Raw genomic sequence first — 16673 nt, 5'->3', positions numbered from 1 at the left:
ATGAAGTCTTTTGCTTTAGCGTTTAAATATCATATTCCTCTCAACAGCAACACTGAAGTCTTCCTAGGAGCTGCAACGTCAGGGCAGGGGAGAATAATGGGACTACACAGTCAGACTCCCACCTGATTTCAATCTGTGACGGTGCATTATGCGTGGGGTGCGTTTTGATACCTGGTTCCATCCCTCACCAGGTGTGTGACCCCGGACACGCTACCTCATATGGCAGTTCTTTATCTGAAAGGAGGGTCATCATACCTTTTCCCTAGGACAGCCGCGAGGATTAAATGACAGAACGCATACGGAGCACCGAGCACAACACTCGTGCTGGGAATAATAAACACGCTCGGAGTGACAGTCGTGACAGAGCTCAGAGTTCGGCTTTAGCCAAAGGGTAGACTGGGTAGGTTTCCAGAAAATCACAGTTAAGAAGCAGATTTGAAAGTTCTCGAATAAGAGGATGAAAGCCAGAAATCACTACTCCAGATTAAAAAAAAAAAAAAGGAACCCATCACTGGGTGTGTCCAAGGCACTGGGCGGATCTAGAGCGGTATCGGGGCTGGCAAACGGCAGCTAGACGGCCATTGTCAGGATATGCAGCCAGAGGTGTTACTTGATGATGGTTAATTGCAACACGACCTACCAGGCATTGTTCACTTTGGTGTTTACTGACAGAGCAGAGATCCACTCTCAGCGTCTTCTGCTGTAAGGCTGTTTGGGAGATGGCCACTCGGAACATGTCGTTGAACAGAATGGATTCTGTGGCTAGATGGACTTTCGTTCGAAACAGACAGCTGACGTCAGTTGAGGAGGGAAGCAGAGCAACCCTGAAATACCTGCGAAGAACAAGAGTAAAACGGATTTCACGCGCACTTCAGTGATCCCAGACTCACAGTTACCGTCTGAAATGATCCGCAAAAGAGAGAAAGCTTCCTGAGCCTGGGAAGACAGAATCCTGCTGTCTTTGTCCCAAAGAATATTCACCCTCAGTGTCACACAAGAGGTGTTTATGATCATTTCCCAGGAATGGAATACATTATCCTACTAGTGAAAAAGAAAGGCTAAGTAGCATATAAGAAAACTTAAAAATTTTAATTGTCTAGCATCACGGAAGTTTCAGATACGACAAACTGTTTTAAGAGGCTTACGCTTTGTAAAATTCGGAGGAAGAGTTCGTGGAAAACGGTAACTTCTAACACTGCCTTCAAATGATTTTTCTAAGCACCCGTTATGTGAGGGTTCACAATTCTTAGAAACAGCGCGAGGTATTTTCTTTTCAATCCCAGAAAGAGAACACCCATTAAGTCCCTCCCGCACCCCCAATTCCAGCCTTGTCTAATTCATACTCTAAAAGATGCCTTTCTCCAATTATGAAAGCTGTAAATTCACGTGCAGGGCCGAGGCACGTCACGTTATTTCCGTATTTGACATTGACACTGATTACGGAGGTTCAGCATTAGTAGACTAGTGGGCCTTGGCCGAAGATATTTCACACAAGCTGTCACTTTTTGCGGTGTCATTATTTGGGCCAAGGCTTTCAGGTACGGGTTTAGGAACGTGGCGCTATGCGTCTCGGCGAAGTTCAGACCAGTTAGAGGAGTGACTGCCTGCGAGCTGGCGGGGACAGGGGGTGGGGGTTGCAGAAGAGCCTGCTGAACTCACTGCCTGAATGCTGACATGGGTCCTGAGCTGTGCTGGCTGTCACCGTACCTCAGGGGCGCTTTGTGACTCCCTGGGGGGAACGTGAGAGTGACCGGAGTGGCAGCGGCAGGACATTTGGGGAGCCCTGCCCCGACAGGACGAGGTTGAGAAAATGCCTGATCTTGGGCCCTTCTGTGGTTGTCTCCTGGGCTTGTGGGCTGGCTCTCCCTGTTCATAGGTTCGATCCCTGGGGGAACCGTCATCTCCCAGACCCGCCACCCTGAAATGAAAAGGCTGCCAACGCTCCAGTATGTCCCCGTATTTACTGGCAGGGAGAAGTCACAAATAACAATACGAAGCCAGTCTTCCCTGGCTGGACTTCCTAATCTCAGTCCCGGGAAGCAGGCTCTCTGGGGTGATCCAGATACTCCCCAGTAAGCATTCCTTCTTTACTGGTTTTGCTATTAATGCGGATCCCACCCACACCTTGACTCAGGAGGTCCTGTGAGCCCACTCCCCCCCTGGAATCTTATGCCCCTCCGGCTTTGACGATCATTAACACACAGACACCCAGTAGCTCTAATCTATTGCCTACTGAATGATCTCCATCTAACTACATTTTTATTTAGATCTAGTTTTTTTCTGACAATTCTTAGAATATTCAGGTGTGGTTAAAAGTAAACCCATAGGGAAAGCATCCAGAACTCTTACATTTACTCTATTCAATGTCTTCCTCATTGAGGAATATACTCTATCAATAAGAAAAACATCCACCTGGCTGGGTACAGAGTCTGGGGAGGGGGGAGTCACCCCTCAATAGGACTTTCTTCTTTCCAAGCCCTTGTACTGGCAGACTGAACATATTATTGAGTGCAAGGCTGTAGGACATATGGATTCTGGATTCGAAGTCAGAGGTGCTCAGTTGAAATCTGGCTTCTTTCTGGTGCTCTATAGCCATGGGCTGTTAAGAGAGTCCCTGAAACGCTGACTCCAGAAAGTGTGAATGGTGGTAAAGGTTGCTAGAAATACCTGTCAGGAAACACAGTCCCTAAGCAACAGACTACGGAGCAGTAATGACATCACTTCATTTGACGACGTGAAGTAACTTTAAGAAATTAATGGTCACGGGGAAACGAATACTTGATGTTAAGGACACGTTACACGTAACACGATAAGGTGTTTGGCAAAGTTGTACTGATAAATTTAATCACCACATTTTCTTGTAACAGATCAGAAATTCCCTGCAAACCAACAGCGGTCATAATTAGGCAACCACAAACATTTTAATTAAATTAAAAAAAAAAAAAAAACAACAACAACCAGGCCCCAACATAGCACAATATAGAATTTCTGACTGTAAAGGGAGATTCAAAAATCTTGGTTCCCAGGCTAATTAACGAATTGGCTGCGTAAGGATCAACATCTAATATGGTTTTTGCACATTCTCCGATTCTTTGTTTCATCCACTGTGGATTAAGACGTGGTCGGCCCGGCCATGTCCTTCTCATCTTTATCTGGATGAACTGCTCAGTTACAACGGACAATTTATCAGACGGGAACAATTTTCAGTTCCCCTACTTGTTCTTCGCTAATTTTACTTACACTTTTGAAGTGTGAGGTATCAGGAAGGCATGGAGATTTCGGAGCTGTGCTAAAATCACCATGAAACTTGACCTTCTGGCATCATATCTGTCAAGAGAGGAGCTGATGAGACCAGGAGAGAGCACAGGCCACTCGTCGTGGCACCGAGTTCCAGAACACCGTCCGTCCCCGGGGGGCCTTCCCTTACCTGAGTCCGATCTGCACCTGGGCAGTCTCCACGATGGTGACATCCCCTTCACTGTACAGAACATCTTCAACTTCACTAGGCCTAGGGACAGGGCGACAGCGGGTGTAGGGGACCCATTTAGGAGCAGGGGTATTGACCGTGATGGTTACCGTTTGCCACTTAATGATTCCGAATGAAAACCTGAATTCACAGCCCTCCGACACCACCCAGTGGACCTGACCCCAGCGAAAGCTCACTCTTTTAAATCTTTCTTCACCTTTTCGAGAGCAGTCTGCTTCCGAACCTTGAGGGGAAAGACTTCCTGATGCCTGAGACTTTCCTGAGCCTCCTTGGGGCCCACCACACCCCGAGACATACTCCAGGCTTTCAGAAAGACACAAGGAACTTCATGTGCCATTTGGGTACTGGCCAACACCTCCAATATTCTCATTAAAATCAAGTTTTAGGGGCGCCTGGGTGGCTCAGTCAGTGAAGCGTCTGACTTCGGCCCGGATCACAATCTCACGGTTTGTGGGTTCGAGCCCCACGTCGGGCTCTGTGCTGACGGCTCAGAGCCTGGAGCCTGCTTCGGGTTCTGTGTCTCCCTCTCTCCCTGTTCCTCCTCCGCTTATACTCTCTCTCTCTCTCTCTTAAAAATAAATAAACATTAACAAAAAAAATTTTTTAATCAAATTTTAAGTCTCCAAGCGGATCAGGTGGGATGTTTTTGGTGTACAGAAATTTTCAGGCACCTCACCTCTTTTAACACCGACGACCCTTACCCCCACTTAAGGGCCGACGACCCTTACCCCCTCTTAAGGGCCAACGACCCTTACCACTGCACGAGCAGACTAAGGGCGCTGGTGCACTCACAGTCCAGAGTCCTCCCCCCGCCCCCACCTCCGTGCGCAGCTATGAGGACATACAGGGTCACCGAAAAGCACTCCCGCTAAGTCCTTACTGTTTCACGAAAGCTTCGTAGACCCCGCTGTCTCCAGCCACAGACTCATCGGACACAGCAGCTGACACGCAAGCACTTTTCTCCCCAAGCAAGTGGATCACTCTTCTTTTTGGTAATGATTTTTCCACATCTAGGGAGGGGCGAGCGATAGTTCCTCTTAGGATTTATCATTCAGAAAAGTTAAGTATAAAACCACACACGCGGTTTGGTCACGAGAAATCCAAAACACTTCCTTCCACCTGAGACTCAAGGACGTTGCCTTGTGAATCAACAGATGTAGCTGATTCGAGGCACCGGGACTTCTCGGGACGCCGGTTAGTTTGGTCGTCGTTGGAGAGACTACGGTTCTTCTCTGTCCTGACGGACGTGAGGGGAAGGGACAGACGACGGACACCCTCCCTGGGCCCTCGCCTCTCTCTGTCACTGCAGTCACCACGCACTCGGCAAGGAGGCCGCGTCCCTCCAATATTAAAGGTGTTTCTGCAACAGAGGGTATCTAGTACTCAATGGCAGACAGGCTCCTGCCTCTTTTGCCCTCCCCTTCTCTCCACAGGCCATATTCTGCGTCTCTCACGGAAAAGCAAAAAAAAAAAAAAAAAAAAAAAGTCTTTGACTTCTAGAATTCCTCACCGGCTAACACCGTTGAAAAAAACTTTGTGCCACTGAATCCTTAGCACCAACTACCACTTAACTTTTATCTCTGACTCATATTCATACTCTGCATCCTGCAGTGAGCAAGAAGCGTTCATTTAAAGCTGCGATCCTATGTAATAAGCAGCAAGCCTGTGGAGCGCTTTCATCCTCCAGCGAGGGAGCAGGGATCAGGACTCGTAGGCATTTCGCCCCCCTTCTGAGTCGTGACTTGACATCTTGTTAAGATGTTTAAGTTTTACGGCTTCAGATTACAGGACTGATTGCTGCATTTCCCCTTTTATTTCTGGCGGTGGGAAGGCTCTTTCCTCGATGACGAAGTGCCGCTCTCCGCCCCCCCCCCCCCCTTTGTGAGGGGTGAAGGTGACGGCATGATTTATTGATTACCCCCAGGAATAGCCACAGCAGCTGAAATTGACTTTGACCATGACAGAGACCGACTGGAAGGACTTCGTCGTCATTCCGACGGGGTCTCTGTCCTCCGGCAAGACGCACAGAAGAGAAGTCCGACTTCACCTGCGGAAGACTCCAGAGTGGTGAGGGGGCCGAGCCGTGTCACCACCAGGGGCCGCCCGCCCCCCGCATGGAGGGCGGACGCTCCCTGAGAAGACCGAGTGCTGGCGATCTGGCCTGAAGGGGATTATTAGCCTTTACGGTTAAAAACGTGCTTTTTAGTTGTCTTCGGCACCGGATACTCTTCACAAATAAAACTCCCGGACGTAATTCTTTTAGGGGGACTTTTTAGTAGCAGCTTTCCGATCGAATATGCGTTTCAAAGCTAAAAGCCGTGTCCCGGAAGCTTCCGCGACACTGGGCCGCAGACCCAGTGGCAGGAGCGAGGCTACGGCCGGGCAGGGGCCGAAGGACCCAGGTGGGCTCGGACCCCGGGCGACTGTCGGGCCGGCCTCCCTGCCCCGCCCCTGAGAACTGAGTGTGGAGAAGAGTCGCTAGAGAATTCCAGACGCACAAAGAGGGCAAAGAGCCGCAACGCTCGAGACCCTTCAGGTCCAAAGCACAGACGAATGGCACAGAATACACTCGGCTCTCCTCTCTTGCTTGGTCTTGCTTTCATAAATTTCAGCGTGTTGTGGAAGGAGCTGTGCTTGGCGCGGTTTGTATTGTCTCTGGTGCCACGGTGGTATTAATCACGTGAACTCAGAGCCGAGCGCCGGCGCAGGGAGATGCTTTACAGGTGCTATGGCACCCGTCCTCCCAGGACCCCACGAGGTGGACACTGGGTCACTCCCACTGTGCAGGGGAGGAGCAACAAGGCGGACGGCCTGGGTGAGGCGCTCACGCTCACTGCACCGAAGTAAGAGCGCAGGCCCGAACCGGCTCCGGGGCCAGAACGCAAGGCCCACACACCGCACTCCTTTCCGGGGGGCAGGAGGGCGGCCCCACGGCTGGCTTCTGCTCCCTCCTGGCCACTAGGGAAACGCCACTCCTGTGCTTCTGGTCTCTGATGCTGATGATCTGAGTGAACACGCGACTTGTAACTTTGGCTCCTTCCAGGCAGCGCCGCACACGGCACACCCGTGTCCCGCGTGCCCTGCCTCTGCCCCTGCTCCGGGCCACCAATAGGTGGCGCTTCGGCCTTCCGTACTAGAAACCACACAAACGCGTTGGATCTGCCTCTCTCTTTAAACGTCTGAGTTGGCCAGTCCATTCATGCTTAGAATTCTTAGGACCAGAAATACAAAACAGTCTTCTCGAAACGGCAGGAAAATGCTTGTAAAGAGGCCTGTCCCCTCGCGTGGGGGCACGAGGTAGCCGAGTGCAGATCGGAGCGGGGCTCCTGGGGACCAGCACTGGGGCTTTTCTTTCACATTCTGTTCCGGGCGAGCTCCGAAACCCACCGTCCTCCTCAGGCCACAGCTATGGTCATTTGCCAGCAAGGCAAGGCATCTTGTTTCCTTTACAGCCACACCGAATATATGGAAAGCTTCCGCCTTGCAAAGGGATACAAACATGAAAAGAAAAAGAATTCGATTCTCCCTCTGTTTCTGTGGCTCAGTGAGAAGTCAACGGGCAGCTCCTTCCCCGGGCTGCAAAAAGTAACGTGGCCACAAGATGGCAGGGTAACACCGGCACCTGGGAACCGGCTTTCCCCAAATTAACTTGAGGCAGAAAGGGAGAGTCTGGCACGAAACAAAAATTGTATTTATATAGAACTCCCTGAGCAGTCCAAACACTGAACCCCGGTACTAATTAGCTGGTATGCTAATTGCCTTGGTTTTAATCTGTTTTAGACCGACTTTTAAAAGAAAGCCCTCTTCTTTGCCTTGCTATTTCAGAACGAGAACCTATGTGGAAGTTATGACGTGTGTTCACAAAACATGTTCCCAGCCAGCTGCCACCGTACAGGGGGTTTCTGGACAACAGGACAGATACTTAACGATTAAGTCTATTAAATAGGGAAAGTGACTTTTAGCTGTTAAAGAAAAAAATGTCTAGTCCGGGTATATCAATAAAAACTCCTCCTCGAGTGAAGCCAAAATGAATTCGCAGCAGACAGAGAAGGGGGCCAGCACAATTTGTTTATGTGGAAAACGTAACCCTCCTGTCACTCTTCTGAAAATAATTAAGAGGGAAAGCGTGGAGGCAAAGGTCTCGGCTTACCTGCAGTTCCTTCATACAACGGCTCCCGGGAGCATTCGCTGAGGTCTTTATCCTCTGCGAGAGACTGGGACGCTCCTCCCGAGTTCGAGTCCAGCAAGATCTGATTGTCACCGAGGCCAATGTCTGCAAAATGGCTACTCAATTCACAGTCTTCAAAGTCAGCAGTGAACCGATGGAGAGGGACATCGTGGGAAGACATGGGGAACGTGCCTTCCAGAACCAGGGGGGAGCCGGGAGGGGACAAGGAGGAGAGGGAGGACCGTGAGGACAGGGACGTCACAGACTTGGGGGCCTCAGTCCGTGGGGGAGTGTGGCCTGTGGCTGTGGCTGCCGCCCCACAGGGGCCGCTCTGGCCAGGCTGGCTGGGGGACTTGACCACCTCGTTTTCATGGATGGTGGTGATGGGTCCAGAAGGAATGTAGCCGCCTTTCTCCTGCAGAAGGAGGTCCAGTTTACACTGATAATCCGCGTCTACCTGGTCGCTCTGGCCGGTGTAATAGAGCTCTCCGGAACTGAGGGAGCTGAGCGACCCTCTGCTGGAGGTGTTCAGAGATCCCCGGCTGGAGGCCAGGGAGCCCAGGCTGCTCCCGGACGACACGGACAGGGTGCTGGCAGAGAGGCTGAGGGGGGGAAGCACTCACTGTGACGCCTGGTACGACACGCAACACCCAAGCACCGTGCCCTCCGGCCCCTTCGGCCCCCCGAGGCGCCAAATAACGTCATGACGGGGGTGGTGGCTGCCACTATACCACCTATAGCCTTGGTGACTCCTGAGCACTTTCAAGCTGGCTCCCTGAGTCCTCTCTAAATAGCAGTTCTGTTCTAATTTCCCTGTTGCAAAATTAAAAAAGAAAAAAAAAGTGATAACTACCTATTGATAAATCTACCTGCACAGATACCGAGAAGCAACTACGCAGTTTAATAATGTGGAAGGGGGAGGGGCGCCTGGGTGGCTCCGTTGGTTAAGCGTCCAACTTCGGCTCAGGTCACGATCTCACGGTTCGTGAGTTCTAGCCCCACGTCGGGCTCCGTGCTCAGAGCCTGGGGCCTGCTTCGGATTCTGTGTCTCCCTCTCTCTCTGCACCTCCCCTGCTCATGCTCTCTCTCTCTTTCTCAAAAAATGAACACTTAAAAAAATTTAAAAAAATAATATTGAAGGAGGGGAAAAAGCATAACTGGTAGAGTGTTAATGCAGTTATTCTGCTTAAAGAATAAAGCTTTTAGTCTCTAGAGAGGGAAAAGGCAAGCTTATAAGAATAAGGGGGTTGCACACAAGCCCGTCTCCCTGTCCGTTCCTCTCCTCTGTGGGCACACTGAAGGAGCGAATGGACAGTTAATTATTTGAAGGCAAGTCATCCCCGCCCTCCCTTTTTCAAGGAAAAAGGGAGGTAGAGAAATGTGTCCTTTTCCTAAGTACGCACTCATAGCTAAAACAGATCTTCTTCCCACAACGTATTTCACACAGATTCCACATTGTGACCTCGGGGTTCGTGGGGAAAAAAAAAAAAAATCTACGCAACTTTAAATTTGATCATCCAAGTTTCAGCTGTACTGGCATCACTATTTTATTTACTTTCAAAGAGTTGACCAAAGTCATCAAGGGTGAACCAAAACATGCCTGAATGTTCTTGTTCCCTCAAGGGCCTAACAGGCTTACCTTTTCAGTTGGGAGTGCAAATAAGTAGTTAATTTAGTAGTTTCCTCAAGTTTCTGTAGCAGCTCTTTCCTTCGCTCTTCCAAATGCAATCTGGAAAAAAAGAAACAAATGCATTTACTTCCATGTAATTACGCTAAGGCGTGGAAACCGAAGGAAAAGATTCTGATTCCACAGACGTTATGTACCACGAGGGGGAAATCCCAATGGGTCGGCCAGAGAGAAAACAGAAGGGCAGCGAGGAGTGAGGTGGGCATCAGAGTCCACAGCCACGCCAGAGGAAGAGGGACACCTAGCCCGAGTCTCCAACTTTACTGGGAAGTTTAAAACTTTTGATAACCTGCTATTTTCTTAAATGGATTACAAAAAAAAAAAAAAAAAAAAAGCCTCTGTGCCCTTATGAGGTAGAGAAAGACAGCGAGGAGGAAAACCACAAACCACTAACACAGATTACAGAATCCTTCCACAGGCCTGGGACCTGGGCTTAAATTACTACGACACTTGACAGGAGCGACAGCCAATCTGTGAAGGACCATTGTGAGGGCTGGAATTGACAAGGACCGTTCCGGACTAATATTTAGTGACAACAATTCCAATCTTACTTGGATGAGAATTTCAGCGATTAAGAAACAAATTAGTCCATATTGCCAGCGTGAGCTCATTTGGGCTTAACAGTTTAAACAAGGAAAAGGCACAAAAGCGATTTTGGTTCCTACCGTAACGCATCTCATCGCCTGTGCCCGTTACCGTGAAATTTCATCCACGTTCAACCGAACAAGTTTAAAAAAAAAAAAAAAATTCGAGGGTTAGAGAACCGTGTTTTTGACTAAGTTATTTTAAGACGTTAACGGGCCTGTGGTCAGTGTCAGCTGAAGGACTTCAGACGTCCCTGGCCTGAGCCCGTCCGGCGCGGCCAACCACGGCACAGTGGGACCCAGAAAATCACCGGGGTTTCCAGTGGATTTGCTGCTGTGAACCGTGTGTCCTTAAACGAGTCACTTTAGTCAAGGGGTCCCAGTTTTCTCCTCTGCAAATCGGCGATTAAAATCCTACTGTGTCTGCCCGCGAGGGCTGTTAAAGGGATCAAATGCAGTGATGTACGAGAAAGTACTCCACAGACATCAAAACACATGCTTTTTGTTCAGAGCCTCAGCACGCCTTGCAAGGTGGGGATATAAAAATTAGCGATTTTTTTTTTTTTTTTTTGAGAAAGAGAAAATCTCCCTAATTTCTAACCTCTTTGAAATGTATGTTTTAGGCAGTAAGGAAACATGCCCATATTTTATTTATAGCTATCTGTCCTTTGATGTGTCACCCACACAATTTCATTATATGTTAAAATAAAAAAAAAGCAATTCTTGTCATTTTGTTTAGCACTTCAAACCATGATAAATTCTTAATTCCCAGCTTTCAAAGGTGTATTTCGAAAAGGAATACAGTCCCTATTTTTTTTTAATCTCTTAAATATAAACAAAAACTCAACAGGGGAGAAAATGAATATGAATTAGATTAACTGAATCAGAAGGTATAAAGGTCTGAGAAAGCCCAAGAACCTACCCAAATCCATGTCTTCCGAAACAGGAGAAACATTGTTAGATAAGTTTTAAAACTAAATCCTGCACGAACAAATGAAGGCTTTTCCAGTGTGTTAAGGAGGCCTCGGTATGACATAACCGTGTTTCCTGCGAAATTTACCATCCAAAGCTTTCCGCCTCTCAGGCACAAGCGACGGCCCCATTGCGGCCTCCCCCAGCCGACTGCGAAGGCCTTCTTAGGGTCACTTGAACCACTGAGACCTGGCCTCGTGTTCTTGTTTGCAGGCTCCCCAGTCAGACCCGAAGCTCCTGGAAGGCGAGCCCCAGGTCTGCCCAGGCTGCCTGAAGACACTCCCTCGTGCTTGTGTCTTTGCTGGGAGAAGCACAACGAAGCACCCGGGAGAGTCACAGAAGCCCTTCCCGTGGAGTGGCCGTCCTCGGTCAAGCACCTGACCCTCGTCTCTGAGGGAGTCACTGAAGCCCGCAGCCTCCCTCAGATCCCAGGGGTCCTTTGTAGGAAGCGTTCTCCCCAACTTCCTCTGGACCAGGGATAAGAAGAAACTGCTCAGGTATCAGCTCCTTCCAGAGGGTGCATCCCAGGCTCCGCAAGCCCTTCTCCAAGCTGAGAAAGGGTCATTTCAACTCGGCCCCTCCCGCTGGTCCACACTCTCTGTTCCTCTGCTCTACACAAGACCCAGGCAGGGCCTTCACTCCGCCCTCTCTCTGCCCTCACGCCCTGAGAGACAGAAGCACCTGCCCGGGGCCCCCTGATGAAGACTACCCAGAACTTTCCACCTAGGGAAAATGTCACGCCATCTATACAAGTGAGCCGTTCCTTTTCCGTTAAAAAAATAAATGACACTCATACCCCCACCTACTTGCTTTAACATTTGTTCAGAAGCAGAGACAAAAACATTCATATAATTAAGGAACAACGAAGACACCTCGGCAAGATTTAAGACGAGATTTGTGAGAAAAGAAGGAGCAGTGTTAAGATCTTATCAGCTGCGGAAAAGCACAGAAGTTTTAGAATTTCAGCAGCTGTATGGAGAGAATACGGAAGCTGTGTGAGAAATCCTAGACGCCGTGACGTTTTTCATTTGAGAACCATTTCTCTCTGCTGCTGATCCCTCACAGGGAGGTCTCCCTCTTCCCAAACTGCTTTGCTGCCCTAGGTGGGAGCGTCCTCGCCTCATCTGAGTGCTCTGCCCACAGAGTGGTGGTGCTGGGGGTCTCTGGGGTCACGACATTCAGGAGAGTTTAGCTCCTTCAGAGATGTAAATTCAGTCATGGCTCAGAATCTTGCCTGAGGCCACCCCCCCCAAATGATGAGAAACCCACAACATAAATGGAAAACGGGGAGAGTTGGGGGGACCCAGAAGTGGTTTCTTTGACGGCCATGCAGATGCCAAGGGGAGGCTGAGGGGTTTCGTACTGGTGAAGCAGTTTGTTCTATGATGAAACCAAGGCTTGTGAGGTCACCCTTATTTCCCGGAAGTGTCTCAGGCCACCACCTGCTGTAGCACCGAGGAAGCCCGCTGTTCAGAGCCACCCTCTTGCCTTCTAAGACACCTGTTTCAGTTCAACAGTAACAATAAGCAGAGCAGAAATACTCTATGCACAGACAGTAGAAGGAAATAACGCAGAAGTGGAAAAGGTGACAGAGCGCAGGGGAGTAAAGGAGAACCGACGACAACAAACTCCAAAGCCGACCCATGTGGGTCTACTCGGGCAGCAAAAGACTCGGTGCTCCCAGAGTGCTCCCTTCGGCAGGTGGCTCTGCTCTTTTGGACATGGGAGACGCTGGGCCGTTTTGCATCCAAGGACAGCAGTGAGGAAAGTTTAAGTTGCTCAAGCAAGAGGGTGTTAGTCCCCTCAACCTCAGACTACGACATAATGATGGAGATTTGCTTCTGGCCAACAACATACTACGAATATAAAACATACACACTTCCCTTCCTGCTAACATTAACATCCGATTGTGGGAGACAGGGTCACGCAGGTATCCTGAGTCAGGAGGAGAGTCAAACTGCCTACTCCCCATCCGATACAAAACCCAGGGCTGGATCTCACTAAATTGGTAATTTTTTTTATGTATTTCATAGTTCCTCTTTCTGAGGGGTTCACACCTACTGTTTCTGCTGGGATCTGGGCAGTTACTTCCAGTTATTTCTTGGATTATGCGCAAGCCAAAGTACGAAAGCCAAAGCCTCGGCGCTTGGGAACAAACTATTTCTAATGCTACTTCGTTAGTCATTTTTGAAGTTCTAGCTCTAATAAAAAAGACAAACAAGACGCTACTCCTGTAAAAGATGATTAAAACAAACACACACCTATTTTCTCTCTCCCAGAACAAACGTAAAGGCCGTGGAGGGGCCCTTCCCAGACACACACCACAGACAATGGCTGGGACGCACTTGGCCCCGTGAGGCATGTGTCATTAGATAACACTCAGTAAGCGTGACACAGGACGCAAATACGCTTGCTGCTTTGTGTGTGGGCCACACAAAAACTACTCATTCCGTCCTATTCACTGGTGATTATCAAACTTTTACCCTAGAAATTTAAGACCTGTAAAGACGGACAGGACATCAAGGTAGTTCAGGAATACAACGGGACTCTGCCTTCTCTCCGGAACTTTTTGTTCCTTCTACTCTTTGTTGGGTGTATCTTTCCCTGGCCGGCCTCGCTGACATCTACCTTTGGGGAGAGCCTTCAGCCGGCACTGCTAGACAGAGATGTCTGAGCAGGAGGGGAGGAAAGAAGCGGCAGGTGGGCAACGAGAATTCTTTCAGGAATGTGAGGTGCAGAGGCTTTCCCTTCTGACGCGTGTGCCTGCTCCGTAAAGCTGTGGCCAGGCATCCTCTCGACCGGCATTTAACTCACAGAAGTCAACTCTCCCCAGGCGATTAAACTCGGGGCAGGCAAGTCCACAGGCCAACACCTACCCGGGAACGTCAGCGGTTCTCCTTCCTACTGTTTCCCGCGCCACACTTCAAATATTTTGATATTATGTAGTCACACAACCTTAAGGGGACAAGGAATTAGAAGGCAAGAAGCCAAGAAATTAAAAAAAAAAAAAAAAAAAAAAAGGCAGTTGGATAATGTCTGGGTGTCTTAAAGTTACTTCCAGGTCACTTGAAATTATGTGAACGTGACCTTCCTTCCTGTCATTCCGGGACAGGCACTGCTCCTCACCTGCTGGCCTAAAGCGCTTGCTGGTGCAGTGATTTTTTTTTTTTAACTTTTTTTTTTTAACGTTTTTATTTATTTTTGAGAGTGCGAGACAGAGAGTGAGTGGGGGAGCAGAGAGAGAGGGAGACACAGAATCGGAAGCAGGCTCCAGGCCCTTAGCTGTCAGCACAGAGCCCGACGCGGGGCTCGAACCTACAAACCACGAGATCAAGACCTGAGCCGAAGTCGGATGCTCAACCGACTGAGCCGCCCGGACGCCCCTGGTGCAGTGGTTCTGAAAGGCTGCACGGTCCACGGCTGGAACAGGCGTCCGTCCGACCACGTCCGTCAGCGAGGCCTGGACACGGGGCTCCTGGGCACAGCGCCTGCCTGATATTCCCGCTCACACAACTGGCTGTTTTACGTGGAGTGGTCAACTCCCACCCTCCCACAGAAAGGTCGGGAAACTGCTTCAAGTATTTCCCTTTACATCTTCACCTGCTTCACAGGAGGGTTTCGACCGACAAACCAAATCCAAGGAACCTTTTGCGACCTGTTAAGACACCCAAAGGGAGCAAGTTGTCTTTGCCTTGTGAAATGAAAGGCGATAAACTTTTGCATTCCTGTGAGTCGTAAAACCCAGAGTAGGAAGCTTCAGTGGCTCTAACAGTCCAGATAATCTTTCTTATCAGGGTGCAAGAGTTTATAGCCATTGTTATCACACGCAGTCAGCGACGTGCTGCATTCCTGGTTTTATGTCCACATTCCTTACTTATCCAACGTCTGTCGCGGCAGTTCACGTTCCCAACAGGGGAGCTGACACCACGGGGCCTCAGGAGGGTAACGCTCCACCGCCCTACAGAAAGAAAGGCCCTGGGTGCCGGGGCTCGGGCCACTAAGGACGGCCGCAATGCAGATTTGCGGAGACCGGGGAACGGGCACCCGGGCGCGGGAAGACACACCCCCGGGGGCTGCCGGGCCCGGGGCCCCAGGGAGGAAAACGAACCTCTCGGTCAGCGCCCGGCTCGGCGGACCCCTCACGGACAACAGCTCCTCCTCCAGCCGCTGCCTGGCGGCCTCCAGGTGCTCCAGTTCATCTTGGGTGCGTTTTTGTGGCGTGACAAACTGCAGCTCCTTCAAAAGCTCTTCTTTCTCGTTAATCAGCATCAGCTTCTCCTTCTCGATGTCCAGCGCCCCGGGCCAGGTCTCACTGTCCAGTTTTGACAGTTCGATTTTCAAGTTGGCCATACTAAAATAAAGCGATAAAGAAGAGGGGCGCACAGACTTAGAACTCCCAGGAAAGGGAAGACACAACCCAGCCAAGGCTGGGGGTCTAGATGCCCTCCCGACTCTACCCGGTGACCCTCCCCGGGGTGGAGGGGGGGGGGAGGTGATCGCCTGCTGGGAGGCAGGTAAGAGCCGCAGCCCGCCCTCCAGCCCCGGGACGCCCCACACCTGGCTCCGGTCTGCTGCGTGTCCCTCACCTTTAAGACACAAGTAAGCAAACCCGCCTAGCTAAAAAGAAGAGCGAAGGTCAAAGTACACCGAAGCTTAAAAAGCAGAGAGCGCTGGGAGCCCCGGGCAGGCCCGCCGGGACGTGCGACTGCCTGGGTAGGGTGGCAGGAGGGATACCCAGATGGCTTCCGTTTAAAAAAAAAAAACGACTCAGGTAAATGATGGCTGCCGTGACATCACTATAGGTTTTGTTCCTCTGGGGGAAGACGCTGTCCCCTAGTAAGATGGGGGTCCCCGGGGTCGGCTGGGGGGGCAGCCGGGTTATCAGCCCGTCGGGGAGGACGCGGGGAGAAGACGGAGCGGTGGCTTGGCTGACCAGTATTACAACAAAGTGGATCCAGCAGGCTCCGCGTCGCCAAGGGAAAGGGAGCAGCCCTGCCTCGCCCCAGGCCTCCTGCTGCCCGGAAGCTGTGCACTGTGACATCGGTGCCCACGCCGCGTACGGAGCACTCATGGAGCCAGCACGGCAGACATCCCTGCACTTGACCCGGTTTCCCTGAGTGTGCGGGAGCCGTCCAGGAGCACGCAGCGCCCAGTGGACCTTCGCCGGCACGGGCAGCCGAAGCGGCTCCACCACGGTGACAGCAGGTGATGGGGTGGGTGAGGGGGACAGGGGTGGGGAGAAGGGGGAGGAGGAGGAAAGACCAGCAGAGGGGAACTTCACTGGTTTCATAATTTTGCCTGACCTCCGATTCTACTATGTGTACTGCTTAACGCTAATTGGTAAAGTTAACTTCTGACTGAACCAGAATGTTCTGGGGGCGTGTGGGGGGCTCAGTCGGTTAAGCGTCTGACTCTTGGCTTCCGTTCAGGTCATGATCTCACGGATCGTGAGTTCGAGCCCCGTGTCAGGCTCTGTGCTGTCAGTGTGGAGCCTGCTTGGGATTCTCTCTCTTCCTCTCTCTCTCTGCCCCTTCCCACCCCCCCCTCACAAAGTACATAAATAAACTTAAAAAAAAACGTTCTGACCATCTGAATCAAAGAACTTGCTCTGTGGCACCGTGAGGACCATCAGGACTGTTCACGAGGTAAATGGCACGTGGCTGTTTTTGACCACGAGCGCAACATCAAGGTAAGTTATGAATGCAACTGAGGTTAGCACAAGGAATCTATATTCTTATTAAAAAACAAAGCTGGATGGTTACTTTGGATGCTGTT

General features: G+C 50.5%; 1 protein-coding gene across 7 annotated transcripts in view; it reads right to left on the bottom strand.

Annotated features, from left to right (window-relative positions):
* Positions 1-16673, bottom strand: part of WWC2 (WW and C2 domain containing 2) — a 208875-nt gene that overhangs the window by 46394 nt on the left and 145808 nt on the right. For all 7 annotated transcript variants that reach the window (XM_042934236.1, XM_042934235.1, XM_042934230.1 and 4 more), the window contains 7 exons: positions 15007-15249; positions 9295-9384; positions 7638-8257; positions 4368-4497; positions 3428-3508; positions 3241-3327; positions 641-833 (listed from right to left, as the gene is read on the bottom strand). In XM_042934236.1, the coding sequence (XP_042790170.1) occupies positions 641-833; positions 3241-3327; positions 3428-3508; positions 4368-4497; positions 7638-8257; positions 9295-9384; positions 15007-15249 (1444 nt within the window). The remainder of the gene's footprint in view (positions 1-640; positions 834-3240; positions 3328-3427; positions 3509-4367; positions 4498-7637; positions 8258-9294; positions 9385-15006; positions 15250-16673) is intronic.

Source organism: Panthera leo, chromosome B1, assembly GCF_018350215.1.
Source record: "Panthera leo isolate Ple1 chromosome B1, P.leo_Ple1_pat1.1, whole genome shotgun sequence".
Lineage (NCBI taxonomy): Eukaryota > Metazoa > Chordata > Mammalia > Carnivora > Felidae > Panthera > Panthera leo.
The sequence above is the reverse complement of the archived record's forward strand: the minus strand, read 5'-3'. Positions and strand labels throughout refer to the sequence as shown.